The sequence below is a fragment of the Pelodiscus sinensis genome, chromosome 2 (genome assembly GCF_049634645.1).
Source record: "Pelodiscus sinensis isolate JC-2024 chromosome 2, ASM4963464v1, whole genome shotgun sequence".
In the NCBI taxonomy this organism is placed as follows: Eukaryota; Metazoa; Chordata; order Testudines; family Trionychidae; genus Pelodiscus; species Pelodiscus sinensis.
In genome coordinates, this window is record NC_134712.1 from 212378302 (window position 1) to 212400900 (window position 22599).

General features: G+C 43.2%; 1 protein-coding gene across 1 annotated transcript in view; it reads right to left on the reverse strand.

Moving 5' to 3' along the window:
- Nucleotides 1-22599, reverse strand: part of LOC102456845 (putative acyl-CoA dehydrogenase 6) — a 111511-nt gene that overhangs the window by 16839 nt on the left and 72073 nt on the right. The window contains exons 3-5 of the mRNA XM_006114488.4: nucleotides 19474-19603; nucleotides 7210-7316; nucleotides 825-992 (exon numbers count right to left, since the gene is read on the reverse strand). Of these exons, the coding sequence (XP_006114550.3) occupies nucleotides 825-992; nucleotides 7210-7316; nucleotides 19474-19603 (405 nt within the window). The remainder of the gene's footprint in view (nucleotides 1-824; nucleotides 993-7209; nucleotides 7317-19473; nucleotides 19604-22599) is intronic.

A 22599-nucleotide genomic window follows, 5' to 3' on the forward strand; every position in this document is an offset into this window, starting at 1 on the left:
TTGATCTCTGTTCGTTTATTTATTGAATTGTGGGTGCACTTGAATACCTATCATTTGATATTTCAAAGTGACAGAGTTATAGGACTAGAAGGGGCATCAAGAGATCACCTAGTCCAATCCCCTGCACACATGGGCAGGTGTTTATAGAACCTGTTCTTAAATCTCCAGTGATGTAGCTTCTACTAGGCAATTTATTCCACTGTTTAACCAACCTGGCAGTTAGAAGGCTTTTCCTAATTTCCAATGTAAACTGCCTGGTCTGCAATTTAAGTCCATTGCTTTTTGTTCTAGCTTCAGAGATAAAAGGGGAACATTTTTTCTCTCTTCCTTGTAAAAATCATTTACGTTCTTGGAAACTGTTATTATGTTCCCGCTAAGTCTTCTTTTCTCCAAACAAATCCAATTTTTTCACTCTTGCCTCACAAATCATGTTTTTTAGATCTTTAATTGTGTTTGTTTCTCCAATCTGTCGACATCTTTCCTTAAATGTGGTGCCCAGGACTGAACACAATATGCCTAATCAGCACAGAGTGGAAGAATTACTTTTCATGTCTTGTTAACAATACTCCTGTTAATAAATCCCAAAATGATGTTTGTTTGTTTGTTTATTTGTTTTTTCAACAGTGTTGACTGATATTTATCTTGTGATCCACAATGGTCCAGAGATTCCTTTTGGCAATACTCAATCTTAGAGTGTATTTTCATGATTACTTTATTTGACAACATTAATACTGGTTTAAAAACATTAGTCTCCAAACAATTTTATATTATATACTGTAATACGCAATAAAAAGAAAACTATGAAAAATAGTCATCGCTTTTACCAGGTAGGTTCATTGGTAGGCATATAAGAGATTTATTTTGGTGTGGGGGTCCTTCACTGGAATTTGCCAGCAGGCACATCCAATCAGCTTGGCATCCTGAAGTAATCCACATCTTTCCACCATTTATGACATAGTCATCACCTTTTCTTACCGCTGTTGTTTTGATACCTAGTAGAAAACAAATATGAAAGGAGAGATTCTTCTCACATGGGCAGGACTAGGTGTTTCACGTGCAACTGGTAGCAATAGTTCCTCAGTCACATCAGCAGTCAGACAGCTAGCATTCACTCAATGCTCAACAACCATTGAGAGTGGCAGAAACAAATGGTAGAGACACCCTAATTGTTCACGAGCCTTCATTTAAGTCATATTTCCAATTAAAAAAATACCAGGCACCACAATAGGACTGTGTACACAACCTTTACATTTGAATGACCACTCTGCTCTACTGCATTGTAAGTAATCTAAAGGAAAAGACCAATGAAGTGAAACCAATGAGAAATGTGGGGAACCAGATCATCTAGGCCAGTGGTTCTCAATCAGAGGTACATGTGCCGCTGGGGGTACAACAAGTCATCTAGATATTTGTCGAGTTTTACAATAGGCTATAGTAAGATGAAGGCCTAAAACATAAGCCCATGTAGCACAGGCCTGGTCAGAGGCCTGAGACCTAGCTAACAGCTTACAAAACATGGTTAACATAAAGCAAAGCTAAGCTGCGGGCAAGAGGCAAGCCCTTGATAACAAAACTTGGCACAAACTAGGCTGAGAGTGCAAAACACTCATTGGTAATAGGCTCAGGTGTAGACCAGTAATTCGTACTAGGTATTAATTGTAAAACAGTTATTGATACAGGCATAACGTGAAAGCACATGGCAACACCTGCTCATTAAAAAAGACCTTGGTATCTACACTCCCCACAGATACCGACCCAGGTTCAGGAAAGGGTCTAAAATGACAGTATGATGGATAGAGATGATCTAATCAAACCACAAGGTACAGGATGATGGGTGGTATCTAAGTAGCATCAGAGGGTGGCACCTTGACACGGCAGGAGTGATGTGTAACTTGTTTGTACACGTATATAAAGTGGTGTCATGGGAGGGTGTGGGGGGACAGTCTTTGGATGACCTAGGGGGCAGTGGAAATTTCCCATTGATTGAGTCATTCCATTATTACGGATTACATGTGCACAGTGGTTCAGTAGAGTCTACTGATTATAACTGTTACTGTACTTTGCTTAACAATAAACCTGGCTGGGCATCTTCAATCCTAATGTGATTTGTGGTCTTTGGGGGCTCTCTTGGGGTCAGCTGTGGAGACTAAGTGCACAAGTTGACACAGCACACATCATTGAGCACACACACAAGCAGCTTTCCGGTTATCATCACTGAAGGAGCCAGAGACCTGTGAGGACACCAAGGCAGCAAATCCTGATTAACTACACAGGCTAAAAATAAAGCACTAATTAATTCAGTGCGAACTAAAATTTCATACAATGACTTATTCATACTGCTCTATATACTGTACACTAAAATGTAGCTACAATAGTTATATTCCAATTGATTTATAATTCTATGGTACAAATGACAAAGTACAGGCAGTCCCCGACTTACGCGGATCCGACTTATGTCGGATCCGCACTTACGAACGGGGCTTTCTCGCCCCGGAGGTCGAGGTAGCGGATTGCTACCTGCGAGCTCCGGGGCGAGAAAGCCCCGTTCGTAAGCTGCTCCGGTGCCCCTGGTCTGCTGGAGACCGTCTCCAGCAGACCAGGGGCACCGGGCGGGTTCCCGCGCTTCTGAGGCTTTGCCAGAGCAAAGCCTCAGAAGCGCGGGGAACCGCCGCTGCTGCCGCTTGAGACCCGGTGCCTGTGGTCTGCTGGGGACTGTCCCCAGCAGACCACAGGCACCGGGACTGAAGCCGCAGCCGCGGGGGGTGGGGGTCCCGCGCCTCTGAGACTTTGCCAGAGCAAAGCCTCAGAGGCGCGGCACCCCGCTGCCGCTGTTGCTCTGCTCCTCGTGTCCCTGGTCTGCTGGGGGAGGGGGGGGGACGCGGATAGTGTGCCCCCCCCCAGCAGACCAGGCTTTTGTTTTGGACCCTGGAGCAGAGCAGCTGGGGCGCTGCGGATTGGTCCTGCAGCACCCGCTCTGGGCACTACTGGACCAACCCGGCAGCACCCCAGCTGCTCTGCCCCAGGTCCTGATTCAGCCGCTGCTGGTCAGTTTCAGCAGTGGCTGAATCAGGACGCCTGGGGCAGAGCAGCTGGGGTGCTGCTGGGTTGGTCCAGTAGCGCCGAGGGGTGCTACTGGAGCAACCCAGCAGCACCCCAGCTGCTCTGCCCCAGGCGTCCCCAAGTCAGCCGCTGCTGAAACTGACCAGCGCTGACTACAGGAAGCCCGAGGCAGAGTTGCTCTGCCCCAGGCTTCCTGGAATCAGCGCTCATCAGTTTCAGCAGCAGCTGACTTGGGGAAGCTTGGGGTTCTTAAGTTGAATCTGTATGTAAGTCAGAACATCTGGACGCCAGTTCCGACTTACATACAGATTCAACTTAAGAACAAACCTACAGTCCCTATCTTGTACGTAACCCGGGGACTGCCTGTAAGCAATTTTCCAGTGTGCTGTGACACTTTTTGTTTTTAAGTGAGGCGATACTTGGTGTGTGCAAGACCACTCAAAGTCTTGTAAGGGGTATAGTAGTCTGCAGAACCACTGATCTTGGCTGCCCTAAAGTCAATCAGCTTGGTTGCTGGAATATTTCCCTATCTACATGGAATTTCACGTGGAACACAGCCACTGTAGTAACATGGCCAGGGCTCCCTTATGCCTGATTGATCCTTGCTTGCCACTTGGAACCATTTGCAGCTAAGAAGTATAAGAGTAGACTTACACAGGGACCAGACCCTCCTACTCGCAGTACTGGGCAGGCACAGAGGTGACTGGGGGCCACCTCTGCAGCCCACATTCCCTTCCTCAGCTGCATTAAGTGTTCCTTTTCCTCTTCTGTTAAAGAGAGAGATCTCTTAAGAATAAAAACAGGTTACCTTTGATTTTCTGAAGTATTATTTCAAGAGTATTACGCCAATCAAGATAGATGATAACTAACACGTTTACCTAGGCAGAGAATTTAAATCACCAATTCTCTACTCAACTCCATCTCAAAATCAAAACCATATTTGGAAAGTTCTGATACAGGTTGAGACTCTCTAGTCTGCAGCTTTCTGGTCCAGCAACATCGATGGCCCTGGCAGCCCTGGAGGAAACAGAGCCCAGTGCTAGGGATGTAAAAGAGTAGTCGAATAGCTGACTACCCGATAAGCCTAGGCTTATCAGATAGTCTATTCGCATTCTTCTCCCCCTTGTTGTGGGGGGGAGGAGCCGGTGCTGGAGGAAGCCAGCTTAAAAGCCAGTTCCCCCCAGCACTGTCTCCATGGTGCGGGGGCAGGAGGAGCAGCAGGGGAGGCAAAGGTGCAGCTGTGCTGCGGTTCTGCCTTTTAAATGTAGTAAGAGCCATCTGGAGTCCATCAGCAAAGGGGCTGATTGCCCTTAGTCCAGCTTGGGGACCAGTGAGGTCCCAAGGATGCCAGACCAGGGAGGTCCAACCTGTATTGATTTAATTTAACTAGAAAGGCATTTGTTAAAATAATTGGTGAGTGCTGTGTTTCCCCTGGTAGTTACTTCAAGTTAATTTACTTCTTTTACTGGAAATAAAACAACTGATAAAAACAGTGAACTCTCCAACAAGTACAGCCAATTTACTGGAAAGAAAACACAGTGAGGGGCACAGAGGGATTTAGACATGTAATTTCCATTAATGTTAGTGGGACTAAACCCCAAATTGTAACACTGAGTAATGTTCCTGGACACATATTTGTCTTTAGAAATCAGAAATCCAAATGTAATCTGTGTTTCTGACAGCACATATTCTAGAAACTAAACATTTCACATGTTTTTATTAACCAAGAAACTTCACCCAGCATATGATTTCATTAGCTCTATCTGCAGGAGAAATTTATACCATTGTAACTTCTACTAGTTCAGATGAATCACTGTAGTCTGTAAGAGAGCTGTGTGTTTATACTAACCATCTTTGTTTGTGTAAATTTTTTCAGTGTGTCCTCAAACAACATTGCTTCCAACCACTGAAGTACCAGTCCATTGTGGGTTTCTCTCCCACAGGTTGCTGAAGAAGGGGACTGTGTGGGAGTAGAAATCTATACAGGGAGATGTGTTGTATCAATCTGTTTTTTCTGCAAAGCACATTCCATTACACTGTTCAAGATACAGGCTGTTTTATGCATTGAAAACTGTTGAGGCTTGTCTACATGGAACAGTTAAACCAGAACAGCTATTCCGGATTAAATATTTCTGATCAACGTCATGTGTTGATGAAGCTCTTATTCCAGAATAATAGGTACTTATTCTCAATGGCTGTGTCTAGACTGCATCCCTTTTCCGTAAAAGGGATGCAAATTAGACACATCGCAATTGCAAATGAAGCGGGGATTTAAATCCCCCCCGCTTCATTTGAATAAACATGGCTGCCGCTTTTTTCTGGCTCGGGGCTTTGCTGGAAAATAGCGCCAGTCTAGACGGGAATCTTTCGGAAAATCAAGCCTTTTCCGAAAGATCTCTTATTCCTCTTAAAAAAAGGAATAAGGGATCTTTCGGAAAAGGCTTGATTTTCCAAAAGATCCCTGTCTAGACTGGCGTTTTTTTCCGGCAAAGCCCCGAGCCGGAAAAAAGCGGCAGCCATGTTTATGCAAATGAAGCGGGGGGGATTTAAATCCCCGCTTCATTTGCAATTGCGATGTGTCTAATTTGCATCCCTTTTTACGGAAAAGGGATGCAGTCTAGACACAGCCCATCTGTTTTGTTTTGGAATATGAGCATCCACCTATGGAGTTAATCTGAAATAGTTTTTCCACTTTAAATTCACACCTACCTTCTTCCCGATTAACTTTCATATGTAAATATGCTCTTAATTTAGAACACATCCTTTAGGTACTGAAACAAGAAAAGGCATCTGACTGCAGACATTGCACTACAGAAAATGACAACATAACAAATTACATTAGCTCTAAACAAGAAAATAATCAGTACTAAAGGAGGCATTTTACACTGCACAGAGTGGTCATTGCAGGTGCTGCGGGAGTGTTGTGGGATTGTGCCAGAAGGTCGTATTGCAACAGTGCAGATGAAATGCCAGGGCTTTCGATACATACTAGCATTGAAACAGTGCAGGGCAGAATGCAACTGTGGGGAGGTTAGCTTCGAACAATTGCAATGGCAATCATGCTGGCTGTCCCTTCTCACCGTTACAAGCACTTTGGGCAAGAGATGTGTTGCAAGCACTGTAGATGCTGGCAGTGTTCATTCTCCAGCACAAACAAGGCTAGTGAAGTAAAATTGAACAGGGGCAATAAGCAAATAAAGACAAAAGGGCAACCAGGAAACAAAGACAGCAAAATTCTAGTGTCCTTATGAAAGGCTGAAAATGATACGTTAGCTTGAAAATAATTTCAAGCATACAGTATTAACCTTTTCCTGTATTCCACAAGGTATCTATCAGCCCTAACTTATCTAGATAGTGGAGTCAGCTGAAAAGCACAATTCACAGCTGGTTCTGCAGTAAAGGAGTCACTGTCTGTGAAATCATAGAGAAAATGGAAGAAAATCAGTATTATGGTACATTAATGCAGTTTCCAGCAGAATGCACAATGTCTTCCAATAGGCACCACTGCAATCAAGTGTCAGATCTACATCAAAAGGTGTTGCAAGTATTATGTCTACACCAGTAAACAGTGCTGCTCTAAGGCTACTTTCTGTAATATAGAGAGTTAACTCATTCAGGCTCTTCAAACACAAAATGCTTTTCTTCTGAATAGTTGGCCACATTCAGCAGTGATGTAAATGACACCTCCCCACCTTATTTTATAATCTCTTGTTAGTTGTGAGGAGTAACGTTAGTTCGAACCAAGGGGTTTGAGTCGAACTAATGCGGCCCGGAGCGCACTTTCACTTTTGAAACAGCTGGGTTTCGAAACAGCTAATGAAGCTTGGGATATTTAAATCCCGGCTTAATTTACTATTTTGAATGCCTACATTTGCATCTCTAGTTCAAATTAGGGTGCAAGTGTAGACATACCCTATAATTACACCCCGGTTGAATTTAGCTCAAAGACTTCCATGGTGGTCCTGTTCCCTGGACAGACTTTTCTCACACTAGTCATCCTTCTTAGAAGTTTCCCAACAATGCCACAATAATAGTAGCAATGATGGGGAGTCCAGATAAACAGAGTACCAACACTTTAATCATCATGTCATCTAAGATTAGCTCCAGTATGTTAGCTTTAGAAATCCTAGGCATAATCAGTTTCCTTACTTGCAACATCTGACCCTGCTCCAGGTTCACTGACTCCTAAACAAGCCACTACTTCTCCAGCTATTGTTGGAACAAGGAACTGTCGTTTCAGCTCATCAGAGCCAAATCTGCAATGAAAGAATGGAAATACAGGCTTTTAAAATGAGATCTAGTCTCTCTGGGTGAAATGCACTCCACCCACCATACCACTTAACAAATTTCTCTCTCTGTGAAGGAGTGTTCACAGAACAAAACATACTCAGCCTCCCAGTCCAAGAATGGGCTAAAGATCCTTTAAGCTCACATTCCAACCCATGGCTGGAATAGCAGCCAAAACAACTTTGTACCCATTGTATTGGGGGTGTTCATACCTGTGTAAATGGAAATCCAATGGCTTCTGTGCCAGTCTACATTAGGCTGTCATGAAGACTATTTTTGTAGTATGTCTTCTGTACCACTACTCATACTTCACACCCTCTAAACAGGGCTTGGTGGTACAGAAGGTCTTGTACTAGACTGCTGCATATCAGGTGATGTTCACCCTCTATCAACACCAGTATTGCAGGTGTTATATAAGGTGTATTTTAAATGGCTTAAAAAAAGTAATTCAGGGAAATTCATTATTGCTTCTTCCCATCACATCTCCCTCTGACCCTCCACCCATGCAGAGGAGAGGAAGTAAGCAAGCAAAACCACTGCAGCATCTTTTTCTGTAAATTTTATACACTCAACTTCAGCTCTATTTTGACATTATACAGCATATGTGAAACTGCAGTTCAGCAACTTTGCTATAGTATGACATTCAAGAAAAAAATTCTGCTAACTTGCAAGAAATTAAACTGTGTTTTAAAGAAACTGGCTTTATGAACAAGTAAACATGTTTTATAGCATTAAAGCATAAGTCAGGAGAAAAAACATTCAGTTTTTCAAGCAAAACTCCCACTGTATTGTCTATGTAAAAAAATTATGTTCAAACAAGCCCACTTTAACAAGCAGCACAGTAATTTATCTGTTGTCCCCATTACTACTTTCTGCTTTACCAATGTTTGTGTTCTTTGCAACTTTTATCAGCAATGAATTTATATTTTCATCAAAATCACTGAAAGAAATGTATCAGAATAAGGCCAAGAACAGATCACTGTCTACCCCACTAGAAACACCTTCCACTGGATTACAATTCCCTATTTACAGTTGGGTTTTTGTGCTATATCTGCTACCATGTGTTTAATCCCCTTAATATTGACTATGTGGATTTTGCAGTGCTATTTTTTTCATCAGAATGTGATGTGGGACTAAGTCAAACAGCTACCTGTATCAACCAAACTTCTAATCTCAACAAAATAACGATACAGGGATCGACCAAGGGAGGTCATTTCTGGCCCACCTACCATTGGTTCCCCAGCCTGGCTCCACTCCTGGCCCTGCCACAAGCCTATCTGCTAGTTCCCCACGCCAAGGCTCCTGGTTCTGTTGCAGCAGTCCTCTGGCACTCCGGCTGCTCTGCTGCCATCCCAGTCACACTCCCACAGCAGGGCTCCTGGCCACTGGCCCCCCTGCAGCTAGTCCACCTAGGTTCCCAATCCCTGTAGAGCTCCTGCCTCCAGCCCTCCACCAGGACTCTTTGGTTGAGGAACATCCATGGTCATGTCAGACCACGGATGTTGCTGAAGCAGAGAGTCCAGGTTCAGAGAGGTTCAACCTGCATTCAGGTTTGTTTGACAAAAACTATTTTCCATAAAGCTATGTTGATTGGCATTAATTATGCTAATATCTATTCATTCTTTATTGATCATATCCTATACCAGCCTTTCCATGATTTTTAATGCTAACTGGCCTAAAGTGACCCAGGTCATACAGTTCACCCTTTTTAAATACTGGCACACTGACTTCAAGGCAGGTCTTGCATTTTTCTCCAACTGAGGATCTGCCCTTCAACAGAGAAGAAGGAAGGGTGGGAAAACCTTTTAGGTCTGATGTGAGTACTCACTGCCACTTTTACTATGCTGGTGCATATAGGTGCTACACTTCATTAATCTTGTTCCTGCTGATATCAGATCATATTAGCAGCCCCAAATACAGGAAAATCAAGAAACAGGATGTGGAATCTTTCCCTTTATACACTGGGCCAAGTTTTGTTGGTTTTATTCATGCAGAAAGATCTCTGGAGAACCCAAAATGGCTTTCCTGGCAGAGATGATCAACTGTGGCTAATTTTCATTCACCAAACAAAATACAAAAGTGAATATATGTTATTGCGGGGTTGGAATCACTGCCCGTTATTAAAGCTGCCCAACACTTCCCATTATATGATCTGGTTTTCAATTGCTCATAACGTTACCAAACTTTAATTGTTTTGGGCTGATATTTTCAATAGTGTCTGTCTTGGCCCTGATTTTTCAGAAAGTTTCAGCCAAAATAATTCAGCTGTTTCTGAGAGAAAGATTAGGGAAAATACAGTGTTTTGCCATTAAAAAACTGACAAACTTTTCTTGGAGAAACTCTCATGCACCTGGAAAATGGAGTTGAAAGTTGGGGTGTGGAGGGTTATCTGTGTCAGGGATGTGTCTACTGTCCCTGTGAAAATCCATCTGCAATTGGCCAAGTAATAAGCCTTTATAAAACCTCAGTTCACACACTTTCAATAGAGATTTAGTACTGTAGCAGTTAACATTTCTAAAGATTCCATCTTCACTGAACATGTTCTAGCTTCTCAGAGCTCCTAGCCCTGAGCAGACTGTGCATGCACCATTCCCACAGAGCAAGTGGATATGTTCTAGGCAACTTAATTCTAGCATTTCCTAACAATTTGAGTGCTTGACTTTGCAACCTTAATGTTCTTTTAAAACCTTTTTCTGTGCGATATATATTAAAATAAACTTCCTTGTTAGAACATTTTTTCTTCTGACACATTGTTTAATCTAACAGGTCCAATTGTGGCCATTAATGTTAACATAGTTACACAGAAACTATCCATTCTTTTTTACTCCATACTTGGTTTCCATGACATTCCCACACATTTCTGTTAATACTGAAGCTATGATTAAATATTATACAGTAGATGATGTTAAATGGGGTGAAATAAAAAAGTCACAGCAGGATTCAAATCCCATTACATTTTCTTGATCCACTTCTTAGTTCTGTTTATGAGCACTCATTTAAAAGCTGAAACCCTCTTAATTCATCCTAAATAGCAATGAATTTGCTTTCTGACAGATGTGATTCTTGTTGCATTGAATGAAAATATGTCTACTGTGCATCACATTGTGGTTTAATAGAGCTGATGATCAACCTCTAAAAGTGGGGGAGAAAAGCTGACAGTTTTCATTCTTGTTTCTCCTACTCCAAGGAAAAAAATGCCGTGCTGAAGTGAATTGATTAATTAGCAAGGAAGGAACATTTCTAATTAGGACTGACACTTTCTGACATACTGGTAGCTGCAAATTGTAGCTGGCTTTGAGTATGAACAGCTGCACTTGATTCTTTATACTACACTTGTTTGATTAAACCACATCAAGCTTTCTAGTTTCTGAGCTTACACATTCAACTTGATCATCTAACCCACTTCAAACCAGATATGAAGTCTTCTGGGATAAGGTATCACTCCTATCACAAGTGGTGCAGCAATCCTAGTGAGATTAACTGACAGCTGAACATGAATGAACATCAGTAAATTCAAAAGGACCAAATCCTGACCCGAACGACACAGCTACTTTTAGTTACTCATTATCTAAGGAAATTAAAAAAAAAAAAACAGAAAAATAGAGTCTGATGAGAAAATCTTAGCTACATCTGCATTATTCCACAACTTGTAACAATGAAAGTGATTTAAATGATTTTGCTCATTCACAGTCAAGTAGCATAGATACCAGTTCCAAATAGCCTACTAGTACATATAAGAAAGCAAAGTCTGGCCTTTGTAACTGGCACGGCATACCTAACACAATAAGCCCTAACCTTCATGGAGTCCCTCTGTGTATAAATGTAAAACACATCAATAGTATCACTACATTTTAACTACTTCTCAGCCATGTCAATTCAGACTGGAATTAATTTGTTTATTGTAAGTGAATACAGCACCTTCTGGAACAAAGCCTGTTCAGTCAGAGGGTCAAAGGTTGGATGATTTCCATTCAGGATCCATCAGACTGAAATTCTCAGGGCAAAACATAATATAATGTGACTTTTGTATGGGCATGTCTATATGTGAAATTTATTTGGGCTAGGTTGGTAACTGTCTTGTGTCCACACCGGTTGTGTCTCAATTACCGGGCCTCTTACTGCTCCTTACAAAATCCACTTTGGAAGTGAATTTCCATAAAAAGCTTGGCATGAACACATCCTCCTTTGTCAGTCCTCCCACTGCTTTCCCACACTGCTTTGCCGCATACCTGGTCAACCTGTTTGTTTACTGAGTGACTGCTACAGCTCTTGACCAGATATCTCCTTCCTGTTTAAATGCAGGTGCTCCACACATTTAAACGGAGGTGCCCCCATTGCAATTCTGCTCCCAGACTCCAATACAGATCACAGAGGCATTCACTCCCATGTTTCTGTGCAGTCCCCTGCAGAGGCCCTAGACTTCCTTGAGATCTCAGAAAAGGAATAGGTCCAATCTCATATGAAGAGCAGATACCAGATCTCTAAGATAAATGAGGGGATACAGGACTTAATGAAGGAGAGGAACCAGTCCTGGAGACTAGGCCAGTGATGCACAAAGAAAAGTTGCCCCAGCATGGTGGTATAAATGTCAAGAGCAACAACATGACCTCTGGGACAGCTTGCAAGACCTGTGACTGCTATGAAGAGCTTGTTTGGACTTTTGCAAGGAGGCCACCCAACTCCAGAATATTGTGGAAACTGGATACCTCCACAGGCACTGACCAGGAAAGACGAAATTGCCTCGGACAACCAGGATCGTTTCACTTTACAAAACTTCCAGGCAAAATCCACAACAATGCTGGAGGCCCCGAATCTCATTCTGACTATGGGGGATGGAGAGAGAACTCTTCCTTTAAGCTTTATGTTCTATATAGTACAATGCACAAGGGGATTTAAACAGCTTTATTCCGGACAACACCAAAGTGTTGCCATGCTGGGTAGATGTGAGTTGGGAATCTCTCTCTTTGGATCAATGTCCATCTGTGCATGAATTTGAGGGAACCATATGCCCAATTATACATACTTAGTGCACTTGTCTGGCATATGAAAACACCTGCTTCAATTTCCGAGGGGAGTTTCGCAAGTATGATGAAAGCAGAATCAGACCCCAAATTAGGAGAGGCTTAAGCCAACAATATGCTTATTTTTTTCAGACTGTTCCAGAACTTTCTTTTAGGGTTGTTGTGGTTTTTTTTTCTTTTGAGAGGGAGTTTTGACTAGTTAATACCTTTAGTGGGCTTTTTGTTATACTCAAAGTGCCCAGACTATAGAATTAAATGAGTTTTAAATGCAGTAATCGTGTCACGTCTGGTTGGGTTTTTTTTAAATTGCTTTTGGAGCAGTAAAGTATAGCTGCATCTTGCAGGAACCATTGAGGCTGGAATTGAGGTAGAGTGGTATGTGAACATACTATTCAGGATGACCTGTCTACCCTTACTATATCTCTCCAGGTTAAAGTGCATCACAGCAGTGCTTGTTATGACAGTGAGTTCTCTCATTTCTGCACTATTTGCAGTAACAAATTAGTCTGATAACATATTGAGGGGAGTTGTATTAAAAATATAAGAATAGTCAACGTAACAGTATATTTTGATTTCCACACATTGAGAACCTTTTTCTGTTCTGTTTCTACAAACATTGAGCTTTACTAGCAAAAACGCACGTGAAAATCAAATTTTAAGCTAAAGTGATCCAATACTGATTAGAAGAAAAATCCACACTATAGAGTCGATTGTAACATTCTAAATTAAAATTTGCACTGATCTATTTAGCTAGCAAAGTCTGTTCCTGTAGTGCTAATAATTTTTAATATTAGATATCGGCTCTTATATTGCACTCACCACCATAATATCTGAACACCATCTCGTAGTGCAATAAGCAGCATCTTAGAGTCACACACTTTAATACCAGAGGGACAACCAGGTCATCATCACCAGAGACTACCCATAGCACCCTCGACCTGCTCACTAACCCAACCACTAGTATCAGACCGAAGTCTGACAGCACAGAGGACATTAGTTACATGCTAATAGCAAAAAACAGGAGGAATTGAGATGAACCAATGCCCAATACCCTAGCAATGGCAGGGAATTGATTAAATGAGATATACCCACATAATCCCAGCAAATGACCTGCACACCATGTTGCAAAGGCAGCAATTGCCAAGGTCATTGCTACACTGATCTCAGGGAGTTCCTTCCTGGACCCATAAAGTCCTAACACAAACATCTCTTATATGATTGTTCCTTCATCTCCAAAGTGTGAGGTGTGCACTATAGAGTTTCATGTTTTGGTAGGATTTTTGTTTTGTTTTAAAAATGATACATGTCATTATTAAAATGGCAAGGTCAGAGATATGCAACGTCACTTGGAGCAGAAGGTGGTAAGGCTTGTGAATTCCTTAGTTCCCGGGGTTTCTTTGCACGGCCGTGGGCTAACCCTCCTCTTCCCCCGCCACCACCACCATCGTAAGTTCTGTCTCCTGCACTGCTGAGAGTTCCGATGTATTAGAAAAGCAAGGATGTCAACCATGATTTTCTTCTCAAGCTTCAAGGAATGTTTTAGACATCCTGGGCCCAGATAATGGAGCACTGTGATGGGGTGTTTGCCCCACATTGGAGAAGGGGTTAACAATGGACTCAGGGCCCTGTCACACCCTGTCCCAGAGAGGAGTAGTGGAAATGAATTCCCCAAGCAACCTAGAGAGGCGGCGCAGGAAGTAGAAAATTGAAGGGAGGCTTCAAGGAACAGCCAGTCTGTGGCCAGTGGGCTTACATAAAAGGAGCTGCAGGGACAGTTGCCACAGGGAGCTCAAGGAGTGAGGACTGTGTTCCTAGTGGGCTGCAGGAAGCGCAGTACCTGGAACAAAGTGGTTGCTGGCTGGGACCAAGAGAACAGTAATTCCTGTCTAGATGCTGGGACTTGCTGGCTAAAAGTCCTGAGAAGCAGGCAAAGAATGAGTTAGGGAAGTGGCCCAGTAGCACTGAGCAAAGATAAAGGAACACTGCAGATGGCTACTATCTACAGCAGGGATGGGCAATCATTTTTTTGGGGAGCCACTCTAAGATTTTCATAAGTGGTCAAGGGCCACACTTTTCTGTGGAGGAGGTGCAGGGTCAAGGTTGGGTGCAGAAGGGCACACGGGGTAAGAGACCGGGGTGCAGGAGATGGTGTGGGGTCTGAGAGGGCGTTTGGGTAGAGAAGGGGGTTGTGACCCGCGTCAGGGAATTGGGATGTAGGGTCAGGAGAGGATTCTGGTCTGGGGGAAGGATTTTAAAGAGGGTACACGGTCCGGGAGGGAGTTGTAACCTGGGGAAGGGGGGCACAGAAGGTTTGGATGGTGACCTTGGGGTGCAGGAGGGGCTGGGGTGCCAGAGGCAGGTGGTGGCTGGGAGGAGTTTACATAGGTGTCTCCTGGCCAGTAGGCTGGGCTCCCTGAAAATGCAGCCTTCATCCTGCACATGGCTCTCAACTCAGCATGGGGGAAGAGGCTTGCATTGCCCCTGTCAGTCAGGCCAATCTCTCAGCTCCGACTGGATGGCTGTTTCCGGCCAATAGGAGATGAGGATTGGGCTGGGGGTGGGGAGATCACAGGAAGACTCTCCCTGCCTGCACAGCAGAGACGCAGGGACTGGGTTTTAAACCGCAGCAGCTGTGTGCCTGAGGGTCACGGCAGGGGGGTCCGCAGGCTGGATCCTGTGGCTTGATGGGCTGAATCCGGCCCCTGGGCTGTATTTTGACCAGGTCTGGTCTACAGAGTCCCTGGATTGGGACTAAGGATGTTAAAGATTGACTGGTAAGCCTCACCATTAACGGGTTATCGGTTATGGTTAACCAGTGAGGGCTGCAGTAACCCTCCACAGGCCTAGCCTGCAACAGGCAGGGGCACTCCAGCCTGGCCAGAACAGCCCCGACCACGGCTGCGTGCCTCTCCAGCTCAGCCTGTTTAATCAGTTAACTGGCTAAATGTAATGTTTAACCAGTTAACTAATTAAATGGGATTTTACATCCGTAGTTGGGACCTGAAGTATTGGACCCGAGGTATAGGCTTCCCTCTCCCTCCTCCCCATTCACTACTGAGGAAGTAGCTGAACTACTGAACTGAGTCACTTCACCCTTGGAAGGGGGAAAACATGGATGATGACACAATCTGAGGCCCGAGTCATGAAGAGGGCGCTGTGGTGCTTGGACTGAAGTGGGTCTACAGACAGAAACAAAGGTGGGAGAGGCACCTCCTGGAGAGGGAGACTGGCTGATGGAATTAATCCCCATGACAGCCAGCAGGAGGCATTGCTGTATTGAGCGGTCTCTGTCACAAGCACTGTGATGTTAAGGACCAAGACCTTAAACTTGATGTGAAGCCAGTGACTACAGCAGAGAACAGGTTTGATATACTCAGTATTCTGTGCTGTTGAGGAGACAAGTTGCAGCATTCTGTACTAGCTGGAGTTTCCGAAGCACTTAAGGTTTCATTCCCAGATATATTGCAACTTTACCTATCTAACTCTTCTGCACTTCCTCCAATCATCAAAACAATGAAAGTAGTGTGCTCTCCTTCTGGAATGAGATCTTTATGTGTGTGGTTAGTTGTCTTGCTGTGACGTAGTGGGGGTACTTGCTGGGCTGTGGTGACCCCTGCTGTCTGGAGCAAGACCCAGCAGGGAAAACCTCACTATGCAAAGGTAGTGCCAAACTTGTTGAACCAGTGGCCAGACACCCCCCATGGAGAGGAACAAAGGAAGGTGGAATGCTGCCCTGGCTGGGGGGCAGGGCTGGAAGGGAATTTAGTTAGTTGGTTGGTGGCTGTCTGGGAGCATGGAGGAGACAGCCTAGGGAAGGGGCTGGAGTTGAGGGGCCCAGTCTCCCCCATCTCAAGGGGGCCTGAGGCATCCTAGCCCAGTTCTGTGACCAGATTACATCTGTGCTGTGCTGTATCCTGGAGAGGCAATAAACTTCCTCTACTCCACCAGCTGGTGCGGTCTGGTTGTGTCATTTCGGGGTGCAGGAGACGGGGAACCCCCAACGCGCCGTCACACTTGCTTATCCTCTTAGGGGCTGTTACTGCTATACATTGGAAAAACATTGTAAAATACAAGCCAAAACACTACAATGGAACAAAATTCTGCCCTTGGCTATCGATTTTTTTTAAACTACAGGGAAGAGTTAAAAATAACAAAAGCCTGTTCAAATATGGGCTATCCTCTACAATCTTATAAGATATCAGAGGGTTATCCTTTACAATATAATAAATGAATAGTATAACAAATTAAAGATAGTTGTGCTCAGAGTGATCCAAAGATACACTATAGATACTATATGTTGTTTTCAGGTTTCTGGTGTAAGAAAGGCAAAGGAAAATTCTCTTTGGAAAGATTTCCCATGAGTAACACTTTCAAGTGTTTTAAGTACACAGAAGGATCAGTATAAATCATGGAAGTATATCCTCATTTTCAAACTATGGGGTTGCATAAACTCAAAGATGTTATTTGGAAGAGGAAAGGAGAAGATAGAATGTCCTTTTCCACAAAATTATATAGGCATCAATTGACTGTGCAATTAAGTTTTTTTCTTAACAATAGTTTAAATGACATATTTTAAAGAATATTAATTTTTATAATTGTTACCTATGTTTGACTTTAGTATCAATTCTCAGCGGGTATGTCTACACTACCCCGCTAGTTCGAACTAGCGGGGTAATGTATGCATACCGAACGTGCAAATGAAGCCCGGGATTTGAATTTCCTGGGCTTTATTTGCATAAGCCGGCCGGCGCCATTTTTAAATGCCGGCTTGTTCGAACCCCGTGCCGCGCGGCTACACGCGGCACGGGCTAGATAGTTCGAACTAGCAAGCCATTCCGAACTATCTGTACGCCTCGTTCCACGACATACCCAGCTTTATTATTGTCATGCCATTAATACTTCATCATTCCCGAATGGCTGTTATCATCTAACCCTTCCGTTTTCAGAGGTGTTTATTGTAGATATTTTGCCTTATTATGGCTCCAATCTAGCAAAGCATTTCAGCTCATGGATCATTTTAAGCAAACAAGTATTTTCCTGGACCTGTCACGTAAATTTGGTTAGATGGGCTGCTGTGAAGAGGCAGCACTGCTATGGAACTACAGACTGAGCACGGACTAGGAGAGACAGACGAGAACTTCAGGAAGAAGACTTATTACTACTGTTATCATGTAGACATCCAATAAGCTGGATTCACATGAGCCTATGGGCCAGATCTGGCCCCCAGCTTGCCTTGATCCAGCTCAAGAGGCTCGGGGCTCCCCATCTCCACTGTGGGGGGAAACAACAAGGAGTCAACGCTAAAGCCCCTGCATGGCTGGCTCTGCCTGGCAAGGGGCAGGAGTGGCTCTACCTGTTGCCATTCTCTCTCCCTAACCCCAGCTGGGGAAATGGCAGCACAGGGAAGTTCTCACCTGCAAGCAGTTCTCACCTGTTGCTCCCATTGGTTGGGAATCACACACACGAACCCCATACACTGAACCACTCATTTGTAGTCCCACTCCAGAGCCTCACAAAATCTAGTAGCCCTTCACCCCCAGAAGAATGAATGTGGCACTGGAGGGAACCCCTGAGGCTCGGCAATTCCCCATGTAGGACGAGAGCGTGAGACGAACCCTGGTACCTTGAACTGCATGAGTGAAGTAAGTCTCTCTCTTTTTTTTTCTTTCTCCCAGTTGGAGGCCACGTCAGTGAGGGTTTTTTTTTTGGGGGGGGGGGGGTTGCTTCTCACTTGTGTGGGGTCTGTTTTTTCTGTGGGTCAGTTGCCACTGAAAAAAGTTTTACACCCCTGTTTTAAAGCTTATACCAACTTTAGTGTGAGCTGTTTTCTCTGCCACCCACACACATACCTCTTCTTCTAATATTTGTTGAAAATTACTCATTTTGCCTCTCTAATGAATGCCAAATTGGAATAAGTTACATATACAGTAGTTTCTGAACCAGCCATATTCGGTGTGTAAGGTACACCACTATTAACATGACTCCTAAATTTGGTTCTACATATTATTATTACTATTTTTTTTCTCAACCTCCCCTGTCTTCCCCCCTCCAACTCTTCCTTTTTCAAAATTTCATTTGAGGATATAAGTGTTTCCCATTCTATGGCCATGATATTCAAATTTGCTTTACAACAGATACTAAAAACATTTTGAGATTTATCTTCATAGACTGTGTGGCATTAGTCTCTGACTGCCAAATAATTGATTCTCACTTGTTCTTGTTAAGACTGAATTACTACCATTCATCTTCTTGCACCAGCCATGGATTTGTACATTGATTGTATATTGATTGTACATGGATTTGGCTGGCACCATTAATGTGTGGAGGTTCTGTGTTTAATGTATGTCTAGTCTTATTTTCAGGAACCAATGCACTGAAATAAAAGGTGGTATATTTATTTTTGTCTCAGAAGCATCTTTAAATTAACTAATTTCTATTTGAATAATGCCAACACCATGGGAAACAAAACTGTGCATTCTTGAATCAATTATTTAATTCTTGGCTTACTAGCTTGAAAGAATGTTGTTAAAATGCTTCAGAGAAGTCAAAGCTCTGTGTCTAGTGTTCTAAATCAGTTACAACATATTTTCCTGTTGCACTATAGGTTGAACCTCTATAACCCAACACCCTCTCTAGTCCTACACTCTCTGGTCCAGCAACATCCGTGGTCTGGCATGATTTTAGCTAGCTGGATGTCCACTTATCATGGGTATGACCAAGTTTCTCGCGGTACCATAAAGTTTTACAGATATCAGTCCTGGCTGTCAGTGATCTTTGCAGTTATTTAGCTCTAATTTACCCCTAAAAGTCTTTTAACAGCCCAGCAAGCAGTGGAAGTGTTGGTAATGCGACTAGACAATGTTGACCTCCCATAGTTGGGCAGATTCTCTGGTTCGGTACCAGTCAGGTCCCAAGGGTGCTGTACTAGAGAGTTTCAACCTGTACGTTATTTAAAAGTAAAGGTAAAGAGGAGCTTCCCTTGATTTTTAAAATTAAAAATGGTAAATTTGCTCAATTTTTTTAGTGCTAAATACATTATATTATTTCCGAATAAATTTGAAGTTGAAAAGAAGAAAGGGAATTGAGGGTTTCTTTTGAAAGTTACCTTGTTAGAGCTGGTGTAGCCATGTCAGTTTGCACTCCAATAGCCATAGGAATGCCTCCACATCGGATATTTCCCAGTTCCTCTGCCACCGCAATGCTATAGGAGAAGTCCAAGCCCATGCCACCATATTCTGATAAGAAGAAAAGAGCAATCATATTACCATTGTTTGTTTCCAATTGAAATAAGAGAAACGAAAACCTATTTAATTATAATAGTCTACAAACTGGGGCTATTATATAATATTCAAATATTTAACAATGGTTAAGTTTTATTACAGTATACACATATTTAAAAATGAGTTTAAAATTACAACTCCCATATCATTCCATGCATATTCCTCACTGCTACAGAGCACAAAAAGCTCTCAAAAACTAAGCAGAATCAGCCCTTGACAACAGCTGGGAGGGAAACCCCCATGGAAAACTGAGGAATTGTGGAAAATGGTGATTTAGTTGGTGATTCCTTTCCCTCTGGATTAGCACTGAGCCTTTACCCAATAACAATACCGGGTAGGACTCTGCTGCTGGATATTCATATATGATGTAACTCTTTATGGTCATTAAAGCACTTTTCACTACAACAGGGGAAATGACTCTGTTGTCTTGGACAAATTCCAGTGTGGGTCATTGCATCTCCCCACATTTCGAACTACAATTTCAATTCAAGAGGATGTTCTTCTTCATCTCTTCTCCAGGTTATATACTCCTGCCTAGTACTAACACACAGCTGTGTATTGCACCTGAGAAGTAGCTGTGTTGCCATGGGGTTGTGTAGGAGATGATTCCTGTACATAATATATAGTCAAGATGAATTATTATTACAATATGATTTGACTGAAGAGTTTGATTAGGTGGCATTTTGCAACTTTAATTAACTCATTGGAAACTCACTTCAACTGAAGAAATTTAAAACAAACGAGTATGGAAAAATGTTATGTGGCCCAACCACCTGTGTTCTGTTTGTTCCATTCCCAGCTGTGCTCTTTGACATCACCAGTTTGCTATCTCAGCCTTGCTTACCCTTACACTGAACTTCCATGAAGTTTGCATTATAACATCGATAGACAAATTAAAAACGACACAGCCCATATAAACACATGACTTTATACATTATTATCTGTTTCCTAAACCCACAGGGAGTGCCTTTGTGCATCCTCTCTTTGCAGGCAAGGAAGTCACTAATTCAACTGGCAAAGTTCGAACTTCAGTTTTGCATGATGTATCTGCATAATATGGCACTGGGTTTTCAGCATACTGAATTTACTATATTTCAAAACTTAGTTCAGTCACCAGCCAGAACAAGCCTATAGATTTTTTTAAATTAAAAAAAAAAAGCATGTAAAACCCTCCCAAGAAGAGGTTGCATTTAAGCAGTGCAGGGAAATGAGAGTCATATGGGGATGTCTGCAACAGAACACATAATCCATCACAGTTGGTGTTACAATAGCCCTAGCAATGAAGAGACTAGCTAGCAAAGGTTAAAAAAAAGGGTTTTATGGCTAGCAATACACTGGCTACCCAAAAATGGTTTTGATATGTTTCCACCAGAGATTTTTTTACAAGTCAATAACATTTCAGACTGAGAAACTATGCTGGTCAATGCATCACTTTTCTTCCCCCAACATTGGATGTTAATTGTACAGTAGAAAGCAAAGTAGTAAGTAGCATAGTCTACCATCACACTCCCCAGGAAAATAAAGAATCACATCTGACAGGCACTAATCATGCAGTGTTGTAGCTATGTTGGTCCCAGCGTATTAGAGAGACCAAGTGGGTGAGGGACGATCTTTTATTGGAACCTCTTCTGTGTTGAGAGAGGCAATCTTTTGAGCTCAGGCCAAGTCTACACTGAGATGCTATTACTTTCTGGCTCGGGGGTGTGAAAAAACACTCCCCGAGTGCAGCAAGTCACAGCGCTGTATAGCACCAGTGTGAGCCAGGCTACAATGCTGGGAGCTGCAATGCTGGGAGCTGCACTTCCAGTGCAGTTAACTGCTCCACTCACAGAGGTGGTTTCCATAAAGCACTAGGAGAGCTCTCTCCCAGCTCTCGTGCCATAGTCTCACTTTCAGTTTAAGGCACTACCAGGGCTGCGCTTTAAGCTGTGAAGTGTAGACAAAGCCTTACATAGACCTCTTCTTCAGGTCTAGGAAGTGTACTGAGTATCTCCCAACTAAATACAAGATAGGCTAAAAAATCTTTTCCAAGTAGTTAACACATTTCAACGGACTATTCAAGAGGAAGTGGCCTGTTAACACCTTTCCAATCACATGGAGTAAAGGAAGAGGTGGAAACAGATTGAGAGAGGGGAAGGAGGTTATGAGTAGGTTAGAGATCAGCAGTTCTCAACCTATGGCCCAATTAGCACACTGCTGCGGCCCAGCTCAGCTCAGTGCTGAAGGCCGGCCAGTGGGCTGGGGTACATTGGTTTTGAATACCTGGCGCAGTGGGGTAGGAATCCCACATCCAGGACTAGAGCAGCTGGCCAGCCTGACCTGCTGATGTCTGGAGCAGCCAGCCAGCCTCGCAAGGGACAGACCGACTGCTCTAGTCCCAGATGCAGGACTCCCATCCAACTACACAGTAAAATGTCAGCACTGGAGCAGCCAGTTAGCTCCCATGCATTTGGAAGTCTGGGACAGCCCACCTGCCCCATGAGCTTCAGGGCTGAAGCAGCTGGCATCTCCCTAGTGGTCGACTCTGGAGCAGCTGTCTGGCCTGCCCCAGAGCTCTGAGTTCTAGAGCAGCTGCCCAGCCCTGCAAGCTCCAGGGCCGGGGCAGCCACACAGCAGGGATTGCACGGGAAGGCAACTGTTATAGATTATTTTAATAATAAATACAAAATAAATTCAGGAATCTCTATTAAGTTCATGATTCTTAGCGTCTAGCAAAATTATGAATTTAAGCTCCCAGGTTCATCTTTTGAAAGTGTTGTGGACATTTTCTTTGAGCATGAGGACTGAAAAGTCAGAGTGATTTTTTTTGTGTGCATGAATACTTTTCACAGCAATCACTCTGTAACTGGGATCTTAAATTCATAATTTTGCCAGACACTAAAACACATGAGTAACTATCTTTGTATGCCACATAATTGGTCTTCTATGTTTATAGAGTTGTGAAATCTGTC